The 22,307-nt window shown below is 39.0% G+C and overlaps 1 protein-coding gene across 4 annotated transcripts; it reads right to left on the reverse strand.

Annotated features, from left to right (window-relative positions):
* Positions 1 to 1,298: 1,298 nt before the first annotated feature.
* On the reverse strand, positions 1,299 to 22,268 carry LOC144932560 (synaptogyrin-1-like). 4 transcript variants are annotated; one of them, XM_078856763.1, is made up of 5 exons: positions 21,933 to 22,268; positions 11,558 to 11,792; positions 10,858 to 11,003; positions 8,504 to 8,567; positions 5,938 to 6,172 (listed from the first exon to the last, which is right to left on the reverse strand). In XM_078856763.1, exons 1-5 carry the CDS (start codon positions 22,059 to 22,061, stop codon positions 6,078 to 6,080), a joined length of 669 nt encoding a protein of 222 aa, XP_078712889.1. In that variant the 5' UTR covers positions 22,062 to 22,268; the 3' UTR covers positions 5,938 to 6,077. The 4 variants fall into 4 exon arrangements, with proteins under 4 accessions (XP_078712887.1, XP_078712889.1, XP_078712890.1 ...); XM_078856761.1 differs by lacking the exon at positions 8,504 to 8,567 and having other exon boundaries at positions 1,299 to 6,172; XM_078856764.1 differs by lacking the exons at positions 5,938 to 6,172; positions 8,504 to 8,567 and adding an exon at positions 7,359 to 7,903.
* Positions 22,269 to 22,307: the final 39 nt, after the last annotated feature.

Raw genomic sequence — 22,307 nt, forward strand, 5'->3', positions numbered from 1 at the left:
GACGGGAGACTACATTTGGGGGCTGATTCGTGAAAGTGATTTACAGTATAATCGTAAATAAAAAAAACTACGCATTATTACATATTTTGAAGTCATTTTTGAATGACTTTAGTATAAATACATGTTCATTTTGATTCATGTAGTTTTTTTCTGACTTTATGTGAATGAAAAGACACAAATTCGCCCGTTTTCTCAATGAAAATAGGTAAATTTCAAAATATCACTGTCCTGGTCACAAAAGCAAAATATAAGGGGAATAAAAGCCATTTTCTATACTTTTTAGGCATAAGCAATTACGAAATAACACTTACTACCCAGGAACAAAAAATTGTTACATCGTGTTATAATTTATAATGTACGTTTGTAGACAAGATACCGTATACGGTGCTAAAGACTCATGAATATACTGTCCTGTGGTGGATTGTATTAAGTCACGTATCAAATACCTTGGAAAATGCACGTCGAAATTGCAATAGGCTTGAAAAAAGCAATCAGATTGTTTTTACATTATTTGGTTAATATTTAATGTAGATTGTTTCATTGAGGACTTTTTCAACCAACTCACCTCATGTAAAATATTTGAATAAAACCTTGTTATTTCGTTTAACTGTAGCCTGTTTTTCATTTTTCAAGTTCAACGAAGCAGCAACTGCACGCATAATCTTTTATAGCAGCAAGTCACTGTTTGCGTTGTCTTCGCAAACTGTAATTACTGTGGTCATGGGAATTTTCCTATTGAAGCTCATCAATGTTCAGAAATAAAGTTTGTGCATATACACAAAGCACATTTCTGTCATAAGCAGAATTGTAGTGCTGACGTTAAGACGATAGGGGTCATATATCACAACCTTCCCTATTTCTGCGTTGTCACCCAGAATGACACGTTCAAGGCTGGTAACAAGGACCGTGTATTATTCAACTGGACACAAAAAACGGGTCATCTGAGGGTGTTTGAATATATTTTTTTGGGTTCAGCAACCACCAATACGGTAACGGTCAAATGAGTGCATTAGGCAGAAATAAGGTGAGCAATGGAAAGTAGCTGCCAGACCGCTATCGGATTCCAAATCATCCCCGAGCTGTCACACATTTTTCATGCACAATCAGTTGGACGTGAGAAAAAGAAATCCTGCATGTTCGCACTTGCGTAAAATACAAAACAGTAGTTGGTTTCGCCAATCAAGACATCTTAAAGATATATTGCATTTTTTCATTAATTAATAAAAAAACTAATAAATCAGTGGTTAACGAATAGAGGTGACAAAAACAAAGGACAATGACAAACACTGATTCATATACTTTATTTAGCTAAACAGATGTAAGACACGTACTCACAAGCACACACTACATTTCTACAGCATACCGTAGCTCGCAAATTGACAATTAAAACATGTCAACAATAAACAGAAATTTATGGAATTCACATGCACCAGTGTATCATTATATATTGTAACCCAAAAATTATTACTGTGAAGTATAGTGACACTAATAGTACACCATCAACATTGTCACCATAATTTACAACTATTTCCGCAGTGCCAAGTAAATTAAGATGGCTTATGATGAACAGCAAATAGTGCGTCATATAATACGTGATGTTGTTGCACGCATATTTTGTTTATAACAAGAAGCAGTAGACATTAACAGTAGCAGTGCATACAAAAGGCACAACATTTTACGGCACAACAGGAATTGAGCAATATCCAAACTACTGAATATGTTCCAATTTAAAAGTACTTTCTATGCATAAAACACAAATGCCATATACGAATGTGCAACATGTTGCCGAGGAAGAAAAAAACCCATCACACGAGTTCTTCCTTTAAATGTCATTAAAATAAATCACATTAAACGATCAATTAAATCAGTTAGGACAAATAATAGGGTTATTAAATGCCCAACATACATTTAATTAAATTGGGAGAAAATATTTGAACAGAAAATATGTACCGGTTCAGTTCTATATATTATTTTAAATTCATTTCAAAAAGGCATTTTAACAATATATACAAGCTTCATTTAAACATTATTGTTCATAAAGTATCCGGGGCAAAACAGGAACAAATGTGTATTTCATCAGAAAAATAATTTAAAAACATACTGTGCGGTGCTTGCAAAAAAAAGTAGAAAAAGCCAAATAAAAATGACTTTTTTACATTTTACACTATTCATTTTATCTCAAGGTTCAACTTTAATCAATGAGAGAATCAGATGTCACTCAGCTTTCAAACCCATCATTAAGATGACTGTTTTCTGTTTACACGACCTGTTTATTTAAAGAAAAAAATCGTGGAGCAGACCCGAGTTAAGTTTGGTAAAAAAAAAAGTTGCTGACAAAGAACAATGAAAGTATATTTTCCACATTAAGAGTGGCTTTAACATACCAAGGGAATAAGCGATTGAGTAGAAACTCCACCGATAGTCTGTCTATATACTGGCTGAATTTTGTTACATCATCGATTTTGACAATGACGATGGCTCATATGCTTGATAACCACCTATTAATTGTAATTAAGCCAGCTCGTTATATTTAAGGGTATTTAAAGGTCTGGTTTTCAAAGAACAATTGTACAATTCAAGAAATAAACAAGCACATGTTCGTGTAATGCACAGGTTAAAATGATTACATCACTATACGCAGCCTCAGTTTCATTTTTGTTTTATTTTCCCACGCTTCAATACGAGTGCTTCGATGTTTTATTCATTTTAGTTTTCTCTTGCATTTCCAGCTTCATAATACGGTATATAATTACTTCATTGCAATTCCTTATAAATAAAACATGTCCAGTGACACGTGTCGAATTACACTATATTTGTGGACGCGGAACTAATTTCTATTCATCAGTCCGTTTTCCATTTGTAATAGTCATTCATCAAGGCCCAAATAAAAACTCGGGAGTATTGCCATTGCATGCCTCATTCCATATTGGGAGTATACATTATATACTTTAAAATCTCATCAATAATTAACAGATGTTCAGATCTAGGCCTCCAGTCTGAATATATTTACAGGATACACGAGGATTTTGGCCGACTTGACACTGGAATATCAAGTCATGGTCAAAACGTTTTAAGTTTTAAAATTACTCAAGCAAGTCATGAATTTATTGAATATTTGTTAACAAATGCGACAATGTAATTATAGCTTGAGGCAGTAATTTATATGGAGTCAGCGACATGCACTTACAATCACCGAGCGTATATATTGGCCGACGACTTATTTTGCAACAGTTTTGCATTTAGTTTACTATGACACGATTTTTTTTCAACTCCATATGTATTTTTCCAATTTTTGTGCAATGTCTGCTCTTTAGAAGAAAACAGAGAACACAATTTGCCAATGGGATATTCTGACCAATAACATCAATTAACTCCAGATTTCTTCCGAAGCACCATATGGCGTCACAGTATGTATACAAAACAAACTGTAGTAACCGATTCTCAAACGTGTCTTGATGGCTCCTCACACACTTACTCACGAGAATGATTCTTAAGACACACACAAACGTTGCCCACAAAACCCACACCGTTCAGCACCCTGGCAAACCAGCAATCAATCGATTTGCATAATTTACTCTTCAAAGGTTATATGCCACGTTCAGGAATGGCAGTTTGAGAAAACTCTCCTTGTAGTACCTGTGTACAGGAACGTTCTACAATGTAGGCCTAATTTACACGTAATAATCGGCACTTAAATGAATGAACTGCAAAATGTGCAAATATTTTTTCCCTTCGACAGATTCTGAGGGTCATGACAATGATTATACCTTTTGAATAACACTGCACATATAACCCATGGAACGCTATTGCTACGAGTGATGCTAGTGTACTACATTGCACAAATAAAAGCCTTGTCTCACGACTTACCACTTATATCAAGTGGATCCACACGTGTGCATGAAAAAAGGTTTTTTTATACATTCAGAAAATAGTAAGCAAATAAGAAGAAAAAAAATCAGTGTTGCATGCTTGATCATTTTCACACAAAGCACATTTTTACACACGTAATCGCTTGGCTTTGTCATGTACGGTACAATTAGATGTACATTTCAAATTGTACTGTACATTTTTGGCTTACAGAAATGAATATTTCAAGATGTGTACGGTACTTTAGTATTTAAGTGCTCTTCCATAACGACTGCGATATTGTTAGCGGTGAAAGGTTGAGTACACGTTTTGTTTTGACGAAAAGTAAAGTGAATATTTAGGCGTGCAGAGCTTCAGCAACACCAAAACCTAAAAATTAATCATGCTTTACATTTCTAGGTTTTTTATTGCCTGTTAAAAATGCTTTTTTTAAACCAATATTTGTAATGCATCTTAATAATATAAATAAGCAGCAGCAACCCCATGTGTTGTAACACACAAGTTTAAATATTTCATTCACATGAAAAATAGGTATTACTTTATTGTTAGGCCAAAGTAACAGCACCATACTTAAAATTGGATGCTTATTCTATCTTTTGAAAAAATAAGAGAAATTCGATATTTGTAAAATTATAAGCAAAATATACGGTGCTTTCATTTTTTCAACACACGAGTATATCTTGTGAAAATTGAACCACTCATATTTCCCGCACCCCCCATTAGTACAGTTGGCTATGTACAGTGTGAAAGAAGTTCAACATACGATACATATATATTAGTTAACCTAGCATTGAATGCTCAACCATGCATTAAGCAATGGCATTTAAAAATATCATCCCTTTTAACAAAAGCCCTCAATGTCATCAATTCCAACTGTATATTCCACCAAAAATGCCAAGTATCTTGTTAGTGATAGCAGGCAGCCACTCATAAATAATCAATCTTAACAATGCTCAAATAGGGATTTTTAAAGGTTAGAAACTACTTGGGAACAATAAAATGAATTTATTTTAATGGGAAAAGTCAGTGATAATTTTATTTTACAAAAATTGCTGCAAATAATTCATTTTAAAGTAGTTTTTTGTAATTAGGTTTGCTTGATTACATTTAGGTGAAGGTACATTTAACCCTCATACAACTTCCTTAAAATCTTCCCAAAAACTTTACAATATTTTAAACAGGCTATAAAATAACCAAATGCAAACATGTCCAGTTATATAATTTGCACATTAAACTTAATTTAAAATCTTGGATTATTGCATCGTTAACTGTAACTTAAGCACTTAATGGTTGCTAAATAATCAAAGTAAGATGAAGCAGAGATCGGGTATGAGTTACAGATAATACTCGGCAGAAGAAGCCTTCTGATGTAACAATCCAATATTTGATAAAGCATGCAGAGGCTGTCAATGACATTTGGCATTATGGAGTAGCCAATACCTCCACAAATCAAACGCGATGAAGTGCTGACACGCACAAAATAGAAACAAACTCGCAACTGTCTATGCACACAAAACAGAAACACCTCGCTCAGGACAACCGAGTGGCAATGGATGCAATCAACCAGAACCGTGGTAAAAATGAGGCAGGAGTGGAACTTTATCATTATCAATTGTATATCCGAATTTGAAACGGATGTAGGAAAAAAATGATAAAGAAGATAGCAATTAGAGGATTTGGTATTGTGCACATTCATTTGCAATGCATACACTGTAAAATGTCTGTGCAACTTCTGTATGCACTCAGTGAATTTCCATGCACGTGGACAGTACAGAACAGAATAATCATCATGATAACGCATTTTTATGATTAACCTCAATAGCTACATTTCTGCTCTATCATACACTTGGCCAATTAGTGTAGCAAACACATTTGTGGCTTTCATAAAAATGTTCTAAGCTAATATAAGCTCACTTTTAGATAACTTAAAGGGTAATTGCAGCTCACAGAAGTAACCGCATTTGCAGCATTGGCCAATGCAACCTCATTTTTATACTTTCACAGACGGAGTCTTAATACTACGACCAATCAATTGCAACCCAAGCCAAATCCCAATAATATTATTTTCCAACACTCAGTATGCAGGCGTAGCGAATGTGTTTGCGGTAGGCACTGCTTGGGAGAAGGGAGGCTTGCTGTAAGCCTCCTCGCCCTCCACCCCACTGCCGGTGGCGTAGGGCGGCGTCGGCACCGGCATGATGTTGTCGCCGTCAGCGACGCCGGCCCCACCGTCCCCGAACGGTGAAGAGAACGCCGCGTCGGCACCCAGACGGAACCTCCGCAATGCCAGGAAGGCGATCCCACTCTGTTGCGCGCCAGAGATCCACGTGGAAACGCCACACCCCCCCCCACCCACCCCAAGGCACGTTGCCACCAAAAGGTGCACGGTCACCATTGACAGGCGATTGGGAGAACATTTTGGGTGCGCCAGGGGATGTCGAGGGCCGGGGTTAGGCAGGGTTAAAAAAACACAGGATACAAGTTACCTAGATGATTGTGAAGCAAGGAAACGGTTAGTTCTCACACATGCTGATCCTGACACTCTCACATAGTTCTGGTGACATGTTAAGCAAAGCTTTCAAAAACATTTCAATGCACAATAAGGAACTCCAAATTCGTGTCTCTAGTAAATATCAGTTTGCATTAATTTCTGGAAAAGTTAATTGTTTCATATAGCACCTCTGAGGTTATACAAAAAATATATATTATTATCGCATCTCATAGTAAATTAAGTATTTAAACAGTTGGTGTTTCCGGGTATTTCAATTGGCTCTAATTACTACAATCTATGACATAGGTGTAGTAGTCACAGATATTGTAGCAAAGCTTACATTACAAAACATTCATTGGATAATCATCATCATCACAAGGCTATCTCAAAGGTGCTATTTTTTGCAGACAATTAGTTCGCATGCGTTTCACATTAGGGGCGATGTTGCCAGGTGGCTTTACCCAATTAAGTAAATTGCGAGTAATTTCAAATTTGACAAAAGTTTGGCCTGTGACACCGGCACACACTGGGTCTACTCTTTTTCGAATAACAATTATGGAATCATTAACATCCACTGAGATGCAGACAGCCTGGTATTTTTTTGGTTAATACACCTAGGGTATGTATCAGGGCAGCTGCTGAAGTGGAACTGCAAGCCCATATCTGTCAACCCATCAACCCACACGGTTTACCTGTATTCTTGTACAGGGAAATTTAGTTTTCACTTCCATTCGGCGTACGGCCGTTTCAATACGGGCAAAAACATTTTTTTTGTCTATTTGTTTGTGTTTCTCCCTTGTAATGGGACTTTGTAGGATGAACTTTGAGATTTAAAAGGGGCATGGGGTGACCAATAAGGTCTGAATTTGTCTGTAATAAGGTAGGCACTGACAAGGGGTTGACAGGTATGCGAGCCTCTGCAACAAGTGGCAAGCACGCTGCCGCTTGGCCACACAAAGGGACTCTGTTCCGTACTTTGTCTCTCGTAATTAACAGATTGTGTACATTTCGTAAAATAGGAAGAAAAACATTAAGAAGTATTTTTAAAGTGTCCTTATGGCTCTAATGATCTTTAGTTTCCTAAAAAAAAACATGCATGGCAAGTTTAGTGTTAAGTTAAAGTTAAAACATTTCAGAAAAAAATCAGTCTGACAAATTAAATGATGGTACTTGACTGAAAGGTGTTTCGGCCAGTGGTTCTCAACCTGTTTCAAATCGAAATAAATGTATTACATTTCATGTTTATTTTTACGTATTGGAGAACATGAGTGCATCTCCCTCACAAGTCATTAAAAGATAACTTGCAAAACCTTTCCTTGAAAAGGATCAAAATTAAAGTCTATCCAAAGGTATCAGGTTGAAAACCACACATGTGAATTCTAAAACAGAGGATGACCACGAAGAATAGCAAGCAGATTCTAAATATATAAGCATATAAATGGTTATAAATGCATTCTAAACGAGCCCTGACAGAAGCCTGGCCTGAGTCTCCTCAGAGTAACCAATGTGCTTAAACCTGCCCAGTGCAAACAATGATTGGTAAGCCTGGAGTGTGGTACAAAAACACGGGACAAAAAAGTTGAAAACCATAAATGGAGCGCAAGAGTGGAACGCAAGACAGAGTTAACATTTGCAAAGTATATTGTGTAACATAACGATTAGTGCAGTTGAACAAAAAAAGGACTGCATCGCAAGATTTTGTTACAATTGTGTCTGGTAGCACGCAAGAGTAAATGGATGCACTAATCGAGTGTTTGTTAGGGTACTACTGTCGGTTATTGATTGGAATAAGTGGTGTTGTTTGTTTTCTACTTTGCCATATTGTCAACACTGAAAATGATTCACGTCCTCAACACATTTTCAACCATTAGGCCATTTTACAAGGCTATTGTGCAAATGTGGGTGATCATTAAAACAGCAAAATTCATCGAAAATCATGCCTGAAATACACAAAAAGGTCATCGATTCCAAAACATAGTATAACAATATATATTTTTTGGTATAAACATCATTAGCTATATGGCACTTCATAAGGAAAAAATAAAGCTCTTGGCAAATCGCACAAATATTGCATAACTCCCTTCTCCCCCGGGAGTCCAAGTGCTGGCTTGTCAGGAAAATTGGAAAGACAAAATGTGGACTCGCCTCCATCTGTCCCTTCTGTATAGGATAGTGTTGCCCCCATGGATGCATGGGTTTTCTCCAGGTGCTATGGTTTCCACCCACACATATAAACACTCATTAATATAGAGCACCACAGGTATGTGGGAATTGTTCGTGCCTGCTCAAAGCCTGGCTGCTTTCCCACTTGTCTGTGGTTCCTCAGCGATTACGAGATGCAATTTACATTAACGAAGCTATATAAAGCTAAACATTACATTAAAGCAGACTTGTCATGCCACTGCTCTCAGTCCAAGTATTGGTGATGAAATTATTTACATACAGTCTCTACATTCCAAAGGGTTATGTAACGTTAATTATATGGTAACAAATGACTTCAACACTCATTTATTATAGAGCCCTTGAGATTCCGTTTAATAGTGTCCGCTAAAAAAATGCGTCACTATTAATGACCGATTCATATACAAGGAAGCATTGTAGCCCTTTTCAAAATGTAGTTTTGTCTGGAATGTCCTTCAAAATAAAACTGATGATGTTAAAAGCATAAATTACCTGCTTAAGATTATATAAATTGCAAGTGCCCGAGATACGAACATTCGACTTATGAACATCCGCACTTACGAACGAACCGCTATAAAGTTGTTTATTTTGAACCATCCGACTTGCAAACGTTCGGTCATACTTATGAACCAAACCGTGCAACTATTGTTTGGTGGAACGATCCTCTGCGAGATGTAATAAATGCCAGCATCTTTCTGGGACTCATAATGCCCCTTCCAACAAGAAAGCCAGCATCAGGATTCAAGGTCAGTGAAAATAAAACATATTTTTAATAAAATAAAACTGATTTTTATTTTATTTTACTTTCGTTTATGTTTTATTTTCTATACGGTATTTATTACTTGCAAATGTACAATATTTATTCTTATTTATGTTTAACAATGCTTCCCTGTTTTGTTGAACCATAATACATTTTTTACACCAAGTTCTGAGATATGAACAAATCGACTTATGAACAGGTCTCAGCAACATAACCCCTTCAAAAGTCGAGGACTGCCTGTATTGATGGAAACTGGATATTTGAAGCAGCAATTATAACCTCGGTTTCTCAGATGTGACACTCCTTGTTTAACCAACTTCATCATACAAGGTTTGAATTCGTTGTTGTAGACAAAATGGGCTTTTCAGTCATTTGAAGTAGCTGCTACAAATCATGCACTCTACTGCAAAGCCTTGGCTGTGGCATCCCTTAAGCAGGCTCGTGAGCTATTTTGAGATTATCAAAGGGAACTGTGAAATACACCATAGGTATGACAGCAATCAATTTGACCTGCCTGATCTCTTCTCCAGTCGAAGCAGTTGGCCACACCATTAACAGCACATATACACTTATTTTGGAATTACAATTGATTTGGTAGAGTGGTACCACTCAATGGATTTGTTATATTTATGTTTTTAAACAGCTTTTTAGAATCGTGGTTTTCAAACTGATAACTTGAGAGATAAACCAGTCCTAATATATGGAGTGTTCAGGGCGTATTTATTCCTGGCAGTGAAATAACATTGCATGCACAAGTAAAATGAAACAATATAAGTAAATTATAGCCAATTATTGTAAGAAATGTAGCAGTTCTTACTATAAAATAAGCAAGCATAACATTTACCATTCTTACTGCCTGCATTTCAAATTACACGTCAAGAAAGTTAGAACATGTTGCTGGTATAGACGTAACCAATCATGTTACATAAGTGGTTTTTTACCCTTCTATCTGGCAACAAAACTGACACCTTTTTACAAGGAGTCATGTTTGCATAGACCGCAATACCTGCAGTCATAATACAAACAAAATACATAACTCTGATAATGTGCACTGTCCTTGAAGTTGATTGGTCCACACCCGAGACAGCTTTCCTTTGAGCCTAGTCTCACATGGGTTGGACCAGATGACGCCAAAAGGCGCACAACTCAAAGACAAGGAAAGGTGTCTCGGGTGTGGACCAATCAACTTCAAGGACAGTGCACATTATCAGAGTTATGTCTTTTGTTTGTATTATGACTGCAGGTATTGCGGTCTATGCAAACATGACTCCTTGTAAAAAGGTGTCAGTTTTGTTGCCAGATAGAAGGGTAAAAAAACAATTATATTTTTACTGGCAAATGAGGTTCCCATAGTGTAGAATCATGTTACAATTAACAATGAACACCCATGTAGACTGGTTCTCCTTCAAGGAGAGTTAGATATGCCACATGTCATAGAAGTGTTGCTTTATTTGGTGCTACAATTTTTTAATTACTCAAACATTTATTTGCATGTGTGTGCAAGTCTGCGCCAAAAAATTCCGAGCATTTCACCGACAGTTAAATGCAAGCTCCTCACCCAAGAGATGATGGAGAAGAAGCAGAAGGCGATGGTAGCGCGAGCACTGTCTGCTCCAATTCCATTGGGCACCTTGCTGTCAGGTGTTTCTCGCCACTGGTTTGTCAGGAGGCAGAAGCCCACAAACCACATGAAGGCCCAGAAAGCTGAACACAACATAAGAGAATGGAAACAAGCGCGTACTTAAGGACATGACACCAACATAAGCGTCATGTGTTTTTCTTCTTCTAAATGTACCCTTATCCACGTCTATTTTGACAATGGAAATGTTTACTTCCCTATTCTGTATGAGCATAGTTAAACTGTAGTAATACTGCATCCATGGTACTGAGCTGTGCATTAAAGTGTTTCACCAAGTGTTTTTGTATTGCTCATACTGGCCTTTAATTTTGTACACTTAGTGAAAATACATGTGCACCACGACCCACATCCCTGAGAATTGCTTGGAAACCACTGTACAATTAATATTTCAGTGGCTCAACTTGACAAGAGTATTCAATAAAACATTTCCATGGAGAGTTTCAATAGCCTTTCCATCAAACAAAACATCCTTGTGCATTTGTTTTAGCGTTTTAACAATCATATACACTATGCACGTTCAATCCAACGATTGCTTTATTCAATGACACCTTAATAACCTTAAGGAAATGGATACCACTGGAGAAGTGTTAAACGGTCGTCTAGCTCAGAAGACACTGACCGGAGAAAGCGAGGTCGGCCAATACTGCGCGCTTGCGGTCCTTGACGCTGCTGATCTGCGGGAAGTAGGCATCGAGCGCCAGGAAGGCCACGCAGGCGAAGAACGCCACCACGCCGATCGTGATGCCGTAGCGGCACGCATCCCCGTTGCCGTTGAAGATGCAGTGCAGCTTGGAGCCTTGGTTGTTTGTGTAGCCCTCATTGACAATGCAGCCAAACACCACGATAGAGAAGAACTGCAGAACGAAATGAACGCGGGATTCAAAGTAAAAAAGTCACAGGTGGTTTCACCCAGCTCAAACGTGTGTGTGGTGGGGGGGGGGTATGTCAGTGTTTGTAGCTGTGAGCCAGTATATGAAATTAAACATTGTCTAAAATGGGGGCGAGTCCTTCCATATGATAACCAGTGTTGACTTACCAAATAGAGGTACTTATTTTGTATTAACCCTGAAGGAATAAACAGTGATGTCGAGCCCAGATGGGGAAATGCACAAGCTCACAGTGAGCCGTGCTCTGCACCCCACCCCCCAGTAGGTTTCACAATATAGTGATATTCTTCTTCGACGTTTCGTGAGAATTATTTTATTATGTTTTATTTTTATTATTTTATTATTTCCCTTCTACGTGACTTTACCGAAAGAACCAAGAAGATGAATCCCTGCAGTCACGAAAGCTTTAAATCGAAAAATAGTGATATTCTTAAAACAATTATAAAAGTGTGGTCATGCAGTGTTTACTGAATATATAGTTACTAACTATATATAGCATCTTGCCATTAATTTATATTATACATAAATATGTGAACACATAAATACAGTTTGGTAAAAATGGATATTCCACTGGTCATTATTACATGTATTTCTAACGCATGATTTAATTTACGCAAATATATTTCATTATAGTCATAATAAAATTACAATCACAATATCTTACCTATATAATGCTATCAACAGGACTGGTTAAAGTACTACCATTAGTTGATTATATATTTTTTTTGCAATTTAGCCAACAAGTAGTGTAGAATATGCAATATACTATTTAAACAAGTGTGAATACAGTATAAACATGAGATCTTTCAACATGTAATTGTACTCTTGTAACATACGGTGTTATTTTAAACAGATTAAAGTATACAGCTGTTGTTGGCTGAATGTCTTTCATTTAATTAAAAGTAGAATGACACCAGTGAAAATAAGTGTCAACGTCCCTTCATAAACTTGTACAGCTAGGATGCTATAAGGCAAGTCACTGCTCACGAGATCTGATATGTAATTTATGTCAATACTGCCAGAATTGCTATACAGTACTCATTATTTTCTAACTAAATCATACAATAACTTGGAGTAAGAACCATGGCTGTTAAACATACAATCCTAATCTATATGGCCTTTTAAAATATAGTGGGAAGCATGAAGTCTCAATTGTTAGCTTATACAGTCATATCTTGTTAATATGTTTGTTCCACATTCAAATATCTTACGCATTTTACATTATTCACCAACGAATCATCGAAGGTACAGGCACTGCCTCCACCACTTTGGGGTATCACTTTAATGTGACAATGCCTTTTGATTGTGTGTGCTTCGGGCCTTCACTTTGCTGTGTCATGCTTCCTGAAATCCGAAATGTTTGACATCACAAGAGTAGTTTAATTTACTGCTTGAGTTGAACTTACAATAACAACACCATCTGCATACGAACGCAGACATTCTTTCCTATTCTACTTGAAACTGAAAATATAAATCAAGAATTGTAACAAAAAAGATAAACAGATGAGCTAACGACCTTGACTCAACCCGACTCTTTACTGAAAACCATTCACACATTCTATACGCATTGCCATTTTGGTCTGCAAAAAGAAATTTAATTACCTGTAAAATGTGTATTTATTCCATGTTCTTTCGTCTCTATATAACCACACATACCGTATAACACAATAATGACCACATACTACATTAATAGCGTCCCTATGTTTCAATAGGATTCGATTTTTAATTATCTCCAGGTTCTAAAGCAGTGTTAAGCCAAGGTAGGACATGCCAACACATATATGAAGAAATCTAGATAAAAGTCCATTATGCACAAGCAAATAAGAACTGTGATACGGTTCATGTTAAAAAAAATTCATTTTCAATTTGCCTTCCAATGCAGTTAAATTTAACGTTGGAATATGCTTCATATATGCCATGTCATTATTAATAGTCCCACATGTTAGACATTTGGATTCGAAATAAATGTTCGTGACATGCACGACCTCATGGAGCAAAGAGTGAAAATCAAATGTTACATATTGTCCTAGACACCAAAGACATCGTACCAAAGGCTCAGAACGAACTAATTTCTTCTATAATAACAGGATTGGGAAAATCTAACATAACATTTAAATGTGATGTTAGATTGACGTCGCTGTGGTGTTATTACATACATTTTCTGCAGTCTTATGTGGAAGTATTTTACACTGTTACTGTACAAGATATAAACAGACCAATGACATACATTAACAGATCCAATACACATCCCTACGATGCAGGGAAAACTGGTATAGATATAATTACGTATAGGTTTATTGGTGGTCAGGATTTTCTTCAATTTGGAAAATTATGTTTATTACCATCCATTTTAACGAGCCAAAGAAACCAGGTTCAGAGAAAAAAAATAGCGTTTCGGAAAAAGAATTCCAGGAAGTGTTAAGAGTTAGAATGTTGTCCACAATTCTGGGATTGGCATAATTTACGTGATCGGCATAATTTACGTGATCACATATTGTGAACATGACAATGTGTTTGTTTATACTTCCAATGTACAGTAACCCGCTTTATTGGAGTAGCAGTTTTATCTTCTGCTTCCACAAATTTAGAGGATGTGGAACAAATATACCCACTGTCATTACTGTATGTATTCATCTTGTCGCAAACACATCAACACAACTCAATGGTGTGAATTTTAATGAGCAGTGTGTAACAAACTAGATAACAGCACAATTACTGATTGAAACATTAAATAGTTTGCATTTAACTAGAGAACAGTATTTCAGTGGAATCAATGAAACACTGTAGCAGTACATAGTATACCGCTTACGTACATTTTCCCCAGGATATGCTTTGTAAATGCCACTTATCAGATTAAGCCATGCATGTTCTGGTAGCTGTTAATGTGTGTAATATTATTGCATTAAATCGATACCATGCCTTTTATACTTGAGAACAGAACGGTATTTCACTGGCTAATCTGATTGTAAATTTATACATTCAATCACCCTCTCCTCCGAATTAAACAAAATCCTTCAATCTGCCCAGCCGATAACTTAAGCAATAAAAGATATGATTTATATAAAAATACACCGAGTAATGGACTTGACGCATGCACATGCATGTAATCACACCCTAAAGGGACGAGTGTCTGCAAGTGAGCATCAATGCTTGCTGACACCAAGTTATTGCTGCAGGTTCTTCGATTACACTTAATCCCAGAGGATTTCCGTGTTTCAGGTCAACCTGACATTACTTAGGACTACCAAATATCCTATGTCACTCCCAAATAAATGCAATATATATGCACGTTAATGTTACTGCAATTGGTTTAAAATAAGGGATGCATCTCAAATTCAACAGTTCATTGGTATCAAGAAAAAGGCTTAATTTCAGTTGTCTGCACAACTTAAAAGTCCAATCATCGGCAGTAATGATGCCTGCAGATGTACTTTACATACTATATACTACCACTTAATAACATGTCTTAAGACTCAGTGAGGCTCTCCTGGATTACAACAAAAACAATAATTTCTACAAGGGAAGTATGTAAAATTTTATAGGTATTTGTCAAATCATGACTGGGTGAAGGTCTCCCCAGGCCATGTCGGTTATGGGGGATGTTTCTTTATCATACTTCACCATGCTGGTGAGTACAGATTGGTGGATTGGTTCAGATATCACTCTCCACTGATGTTAGCTATTGTCAGGAATGGAACCGAAGGGCTTTACCTGGTATGATAAAACATTTATTTTACTTTTAGTATATAAAAACGAATCACTGTACTCCAAAAGATTTGTATTTTACTTCCCTGTAAAAACTGAGATTGGTAGCCTTTACACTCAACCAGCTCAGTGCTCAATGAAAATAACTACTGTACTCTGTATGTGTTTTTTGGCCAGTTTTATTTCATCAGTACCATCAGGCTTGCTTAAACCGATACTGGTGAATTGCAGATGTTTAAAGGACCTTTTTTGTTACAAATAAGTGGTAGTTTGACCTAAAGCTATATAATACATAACGTACTATACACTATTACTAGCATAAGTACCCGGCGTTGCCCGGGTGAAAAATATATTTCTTAATAACCTTACATATATACACACCCTCACCACTCACCCTCACTATTCACCCTCACCACTCTCCCTCACCACTCTCCCTCACCACGCACCCTCAACACTCACCCTCACCACTCATCCTCACCAATCACACCCTCACCACTCTCCCTCACCACTCATCCTCACCAATCACACCCTCACCACTCTCCCTCACCAATCACACCCTCACCAATCACCACTCACCCTCAACACTCACCCTCACCACTCACCCTCACCACTCTCCCTCACCAATCACACCCTCACCAATCACCACTCACCCTCAACACTCACCCTCACCACTCACCACTCACCCTCACCATTCACCCTCACCACTCTCCCTCACCACTCATCCTCACCAATCACACCCTCTCCAAACACCACTCACCACTCACCCTCAACACTCACCCTCACCACTCAACCTCCCCTCACCACTCACTAATCACCACTCACAACCGCCCTCACCATTATATTTTTGCCCCAGTCAACGCCGGATATTTCCCATTCGTAGCAGTTTATCTCAACTCTATAAGCAACTTATATTAAACAGGAAGCGGGATCCTAAAGTAATTTACAACCTTCGATTAGTCCTTTGTGCGATTCAAAGAATCGATTCCTGGCATGTTGGGGGTTTACATTTTGAATGATAGAGTTTCATTTTCATTGTTATTTTATTTTTTTATTTTTTCAGGAGTTTTTAATTAGATTTTTGCCCCGGTCAACGCCGGATATTTCCCGTTCGTAGCAGTTTATATCGACTTTAACCAACTTATAGTAAACGGGAATCGTCCGAATCTAAAGGAATCTACAACCTTCGATTCTTTTGCGCGATTCAGAGAATCGATTCTTGGCGCGTCGGGTTTAAAAGTAATTACACAGTTGTTTTTTCATTGGTATGTAATGTTTGAAAGTTTTCATAAGATTTTAAATGTATTTTCCCCCCGGGCAACGCTGGGTATATCGAGTTTATACCACAAATGCGTGCGCATATTTTTAACGGGAATTAAAAATTGCGTCCACCCGGCAGCGAATGTGTCGCTACCCGTTGCCAGGGGCAACCGCCGTCCAATGAAACTGCGTATGGTCTGGCGACACACAGACACACACACCGACAGACAGACAGATTTGCGATTTTATATATATAGATGAGCCAAGAATGTCTGTCCCGCGTGTGACGTCACTCCACATCGACCAGCCCCCCTCATTAATAATCAGGAACAGGTGACATCCTCCAAATGGGCACCCCCCCTCAATAATACAATTAGCGGGAGACGTCACTCCACATGGGGGGGCAAGGCGCCTCCTCCCCCCTCCTCGGCGTCAACTTACAACCCTCACTACAAAGGCAGAACCCTCACATCACGCGATCGAGACATCAAAGTAAAAAGGACGTCATGATGAACAAGGGATTATAACCTTTAAATGAAATAAGTCTGTGTCACCGCGGCCTTACAAATTGCATACAAATTGATGCAATATCACGTCGCGGTCTGCTTTTCGCTTGCAAGATTCAGACTTACTGAAATACACCAGTCCTTGGATGGGCAAAAGGCTAGTGTTTCTCATTACCATCTCCCAACCGACCCCTCATTTCCAATTAGTTTCCTCTGATCACCAATCCGATTTTAATTTTCTCCACCTTCAAATACCGACATCAGCTCCCCCCTGTGATAGATCACCAATGAGTCAACTCACGAGCCATTTGTACTCACGAGCCGTTAGACACGGTGATTTATTTCCAAATATAGTTTGCCTCTTGGTATCCCTTACACAACGAAAAACTTCCGCTCAAAAACCCCAAATGTATTGAGGTTATAGGCTCCATCCTTGGCCGCTTGATTTTCTTGCTATATGTCCTCCTGCTTGGCAAATAGTCATCCCCAGTTTTAATTCTAACCATCACTTCTATGGTGTTGTCACCCGGCTACACATTGCTATCGATTCCAGGAAACCAACCTTAAAGAACACTCCGAAATACTGCCTTGATACTGTCTTATTTTGGATTGGTTCTAACTTCCTCCAAATAAATATTTTCAAAACGTTGGGCATGACTTAAACGTTCACACCCAGCAGAGTACAGTGTGAGCATGCATCTCCTACACCATTAACATGTCATTGAATCCGAGCACTCATTCCACTTCCACAAATCTCAAATCTGCAAGTCAACCTTCCTCATAGGACCATAAATCATGCCTTCTCATCCACACCCCTCAGCAAACTCCAGATGATGCAAGACTCTACCGCAACTGTGACATCACCACAATACTCGAATTCTTCCACTGGCTGCCAAACCAGTCTCACATAAAATTCAAGATCACCCTCACCATCTTCAAGAACCTCCATGAACCTGGGCCTGCCAACATCTCCCGTCCTATTTCACTCGAATCCCTTCGAGCCCTCTCCATTCCAGCAACCAAAGCATTCTATGAAAGTTTCAAAACAACCCTCACTCATTTGGATGTTACTCCCCTCCACTCCTCTGCTCAACGTTTTCTGGAACTACTCCGTCATCCGTGCTGTCGACTCGCCTGCCCATGTTCCAATCCAGGCTTCCTTATTTCGTCTGCAATTGAATTGCTTTACTCTACGTGAAATAAATGTTCACTATTTTTCCACAGCATTCTGAATGTCTGTTGCATTTGAACACTGTATAAATCCCATCTGTATTGTACAGACATGTGCATGAGTGGTGTATGGTCCCAGCTCATCACCCCCAACAAAGAGTGCCATATGCGATACATATTTGCATTAATACGGGGCTTACTATATATAACACTATGTGACACAATTTTTGTTCCTGGGTAGTAAATGTTATTTTGTAATTGCGTATGCCTAAAAAGTATAGAAAATGACTATTATTCCCCACAAACTTTGCTTTAGTGACCAGGACAGTGATATTTTGAAGTTTACCTATTTTAATGAGAAAACGGGCGAATTTGTGTCGTTTCGATCACAAAGTCAGAAAAAACAACATATGAATCAAAATTAACATGTATTTATACTAAAGTAATAAAAAAAACTACAACAAAATATTTGGAAGAGAGTAGTTTTTCGAGATTTATGATTATACTGTAAATCACTTCACGAATCAACCCCTTAATGTAGTCTCCCATCATGTTCTCGTTATACTGTCCTTGGTTGCGTCTTGCTCCTCCGAGTACGCTCCCATGTTCTCCTTGAATTTATCAACATGAGCATCAAGGATATCAACTTTGAGGGACATCCTCCAGCCCATTGTGCTGTAGTTCTTCACCAGTCTCAACCAGCTCCACGTAGTTTTCGACTTTATGATTGCGCAGGAAGCCACGAACCACTGCGACAAAGCTGTTCCAGGCCACGTTCTCTTTACTAGTGAGCTATTTGGGGAATTCAATGCACTCCAGGATCTTCTTCATCTGTGGTCCGACGAAGACACCGGCTTTGACCTTTGCCTCAAGACAGCTTAGGGAAGTCTTGAAGATACTTGAAGTTTGCAGACTCCTTATCTACAGCTCTGACAATTTTTTTCATAAGGCCCAATTTTACGTGCAGTGATGGCATCAGCACCTTCCGGGGGTCCACCAGTGGCTCCCACTTGATGTTGTTCCTCCCCACAGAGAACTCGGTCTGCTGTAGCCAGTCCCACCTGTGGTAGTACACCTTGGTGTTCCTGCTGTCCCAAAGACAAAGATAGCATGAAAACTTGGTAAAACCGCCTTGGAGACCCATCAGGAATGCCACCATTTTGAAGTCTCCGATGACTTGGTGAGACCAAGATCTCTGATCAAGTCGCTGAGGTCTTTTTGGTTGGGGTAGTATGGGTTTCTCTCCTCAGCTCCACCTCTGAAATTGTCATCTGGATCTACGTCTTCCTAGCTTTCTGACTTGCTGCTCTCTTCTAAAGACGGCTGATCTCTCTCCAGAGGAGTGGGTACAGGGAGCTCATGGCAGTGTGGCACCGGGGCAATGGATGAAGGAAGGTCCGTGATAGCAGGTAGATTCTTGCCAGTCCGACGTTTGGAAGGGTCCACCATGCAGAAGTAGCAGTTGCTTGAGTGGTCAGTGGGTCCCTGCCAAATTCTTCCCCTCTGTACCATCCTACAAAAATAAATTTATTTCACCCATGACTTTAACAATTATATATTTTTTTACAAATGTTATAACATATAATTCCGAGCAACAATTGTCCATCTTACCTTCCAGAGTTGTTTGGCATTGCTCACAGGTGAAATGAGGTGCCCAAGGTTTATCTTAATCCCCGACAGGCATGCCAAAATATGCCTTGTAGGCCTCGCACATCTTAGCAGATGCTTCCAGATAACTTTTTCGCTCTTGTCTTGATAAATTAGTCGCAAACATAGCAAAATGCGTCTTCCGGATTCTTGCAGCCTCTTCATGCCATCTTAGAAAAATGCAGATATGTATCTATTTGGGCAACTGGAACTAAACTGAACTCGTGGGATCTTAATTTTAGAACTTTCGTGACTGCAGGAATTATTATTTGTTTCTTTCGGTTAAGTCACGTCTAAAGATAAAATAATAATAAATTAAATTAAATAATAGAATACGACGTTTCGATTGCAACACAAGCAATCATCATCAGGTATAATGAGATAGCGACATAAAATCTAACCAGAAAACTATAGACAGACATATTAGCAGACAGATATCACCAAGATACATAGCGAGAGCAACATAGATCACCCCTCTCTGTTACCTGTGTTGCTCTCGCTATGTATCTTGGTGATATCTGTCTGCTAATATGTCTGTCTATAGTTTTCTGGTTAGATTTTATGTCGCTATCTCATTATACCTGATGATGATTGCTTGTGTTGCAATCGAAACGTCGTATTCTATTATTTAATTTAATTTATTATTATTTTATCTTTAGACGTGACTTAACCGAAAGAAACAAATAACGAACTCTTGGGCTTAATGCCCCCGTATTTATAATAGTATTTATATTACTGGAAAGTTATAGAATGTTCTAGAAGTTACTCCAAGTTTACTCAGTACTGAATCTATCTGGAATGTTCTGGAAAATAGCTAAATTTCAAAATATCACTGTCCTGGTCACAAAAGCAAAGTTTGTGGGGAATAATAGGCCTTTTCTGTACTTTTGAGGCATAAGCAATTAGGAAATAAAACTTACTACCCAGGAAAAAAATTTGTTACAGTGTAATGTACAGATGTAGGTGTAATGGCGGGGTATGTTGCCCCAAACGGCTCTGATTGAATGTATATACTTTTAGAAAAGGGACAAGTCATGCCCAACCATACAGATGGCTCAACATGTCTACAGGTAAATCTCATTGTCAATCACCTGCTGGATGAAGGCCTACCCACACCGTGCGAATCGTGGGGTTATTTGACCATACTTCATCACATTGGTCAGTGGTGCGGGTTGGTGAAGGTGGGCAGCACAAACATAGGGGCGTTGGGGTCCAATACAATTATTTTTCTGAACCTACCGCTCCTCCCCGCAACAGCCTTTAGCATACGCGTATAATCTACACAAGGTAGCAATCAATGCAGTGTCCACTATGCTCACTCATCTTGATGGTTGATCATTATGGGCATTAGTGATGCAGGTTCTTATCCTCCAGTTGACCACGCCCAGGATTAAATAAGATTCCGAGTCTATGCGGTATAAACACGTACATTGGTAATGTAATACATCTCTAAGACATCACCATTTATATTGAAACGCAACCCACTCGTCGATAACACTGCCTTAAAACACTTAAACATAATATCCGACGTTTCGGGCAATGGCCCTTCACAGGACATAGAGCAGGCATCACCATTTACAATTCAAGCAGGGGTCTTACCCAGGTCACCCCCGTATTGGAAAAATTTTAATAAATTAGTCCGTTTAGTGTATTATGTTACATACATATACTGTAAAGATATAACGAGTGTGAGGCCATCGCCCAGTCGTGGGTTCACTTAAAGCATTACGCAGCGTGTAGCCGAGATCACCGCCCGCGCGCGGGGCGAGTATCGTAAAATCAGCCATGGGTCTCCACTGCTGGATGACGACGAAGCTCTCACCCAGCTGACCACCCGCAGGATGGAGTGCGGCTGCTTCATGAAGGCCACGGGGTCGAAGGCTCCTCCTGCCCGCCCGGCTCCGTACGCCGCGCCCGCCGGCACGGCCGCGCCCGCCTCGGTCGCCTCCATCTCACTCCTCCTCTTCTCCCTTCTGCTCCTCCCTCGTTATTCTCCTCTCTCCGCTCTCCCTCCCTTCGCTCAGCTAGCTAACTAGCAAGCAAGCGGCGGCCCCGGGCTATTATCGCTGTAATGTAGAGCGACTGCGAAGGGAGGGGTGGGTGGACAGAGACCGCGCTGCTATTGCTGCTGCTGTTGTGAATTCGGTGACGAATAAAAAATCGCGGTTGCGCGCTTCCCCTATCGGCAGACGTCGTT

The sequence above is a fragment of the Lampetra fluviatilis genome, chromosome 5, assembly GCF_964198595.1.
Source record: "Lampetra fluviatilis chromosome 5, kcLamFluv1.1, whole genome shotgun sequence".
Lineage (NCBI taxonomy): Eukaryota > Metazoa > Chordata > Hyperoartia > Petromyzontiformes > Petromyzontidae > Lampetra > Lampetra fluviatilis.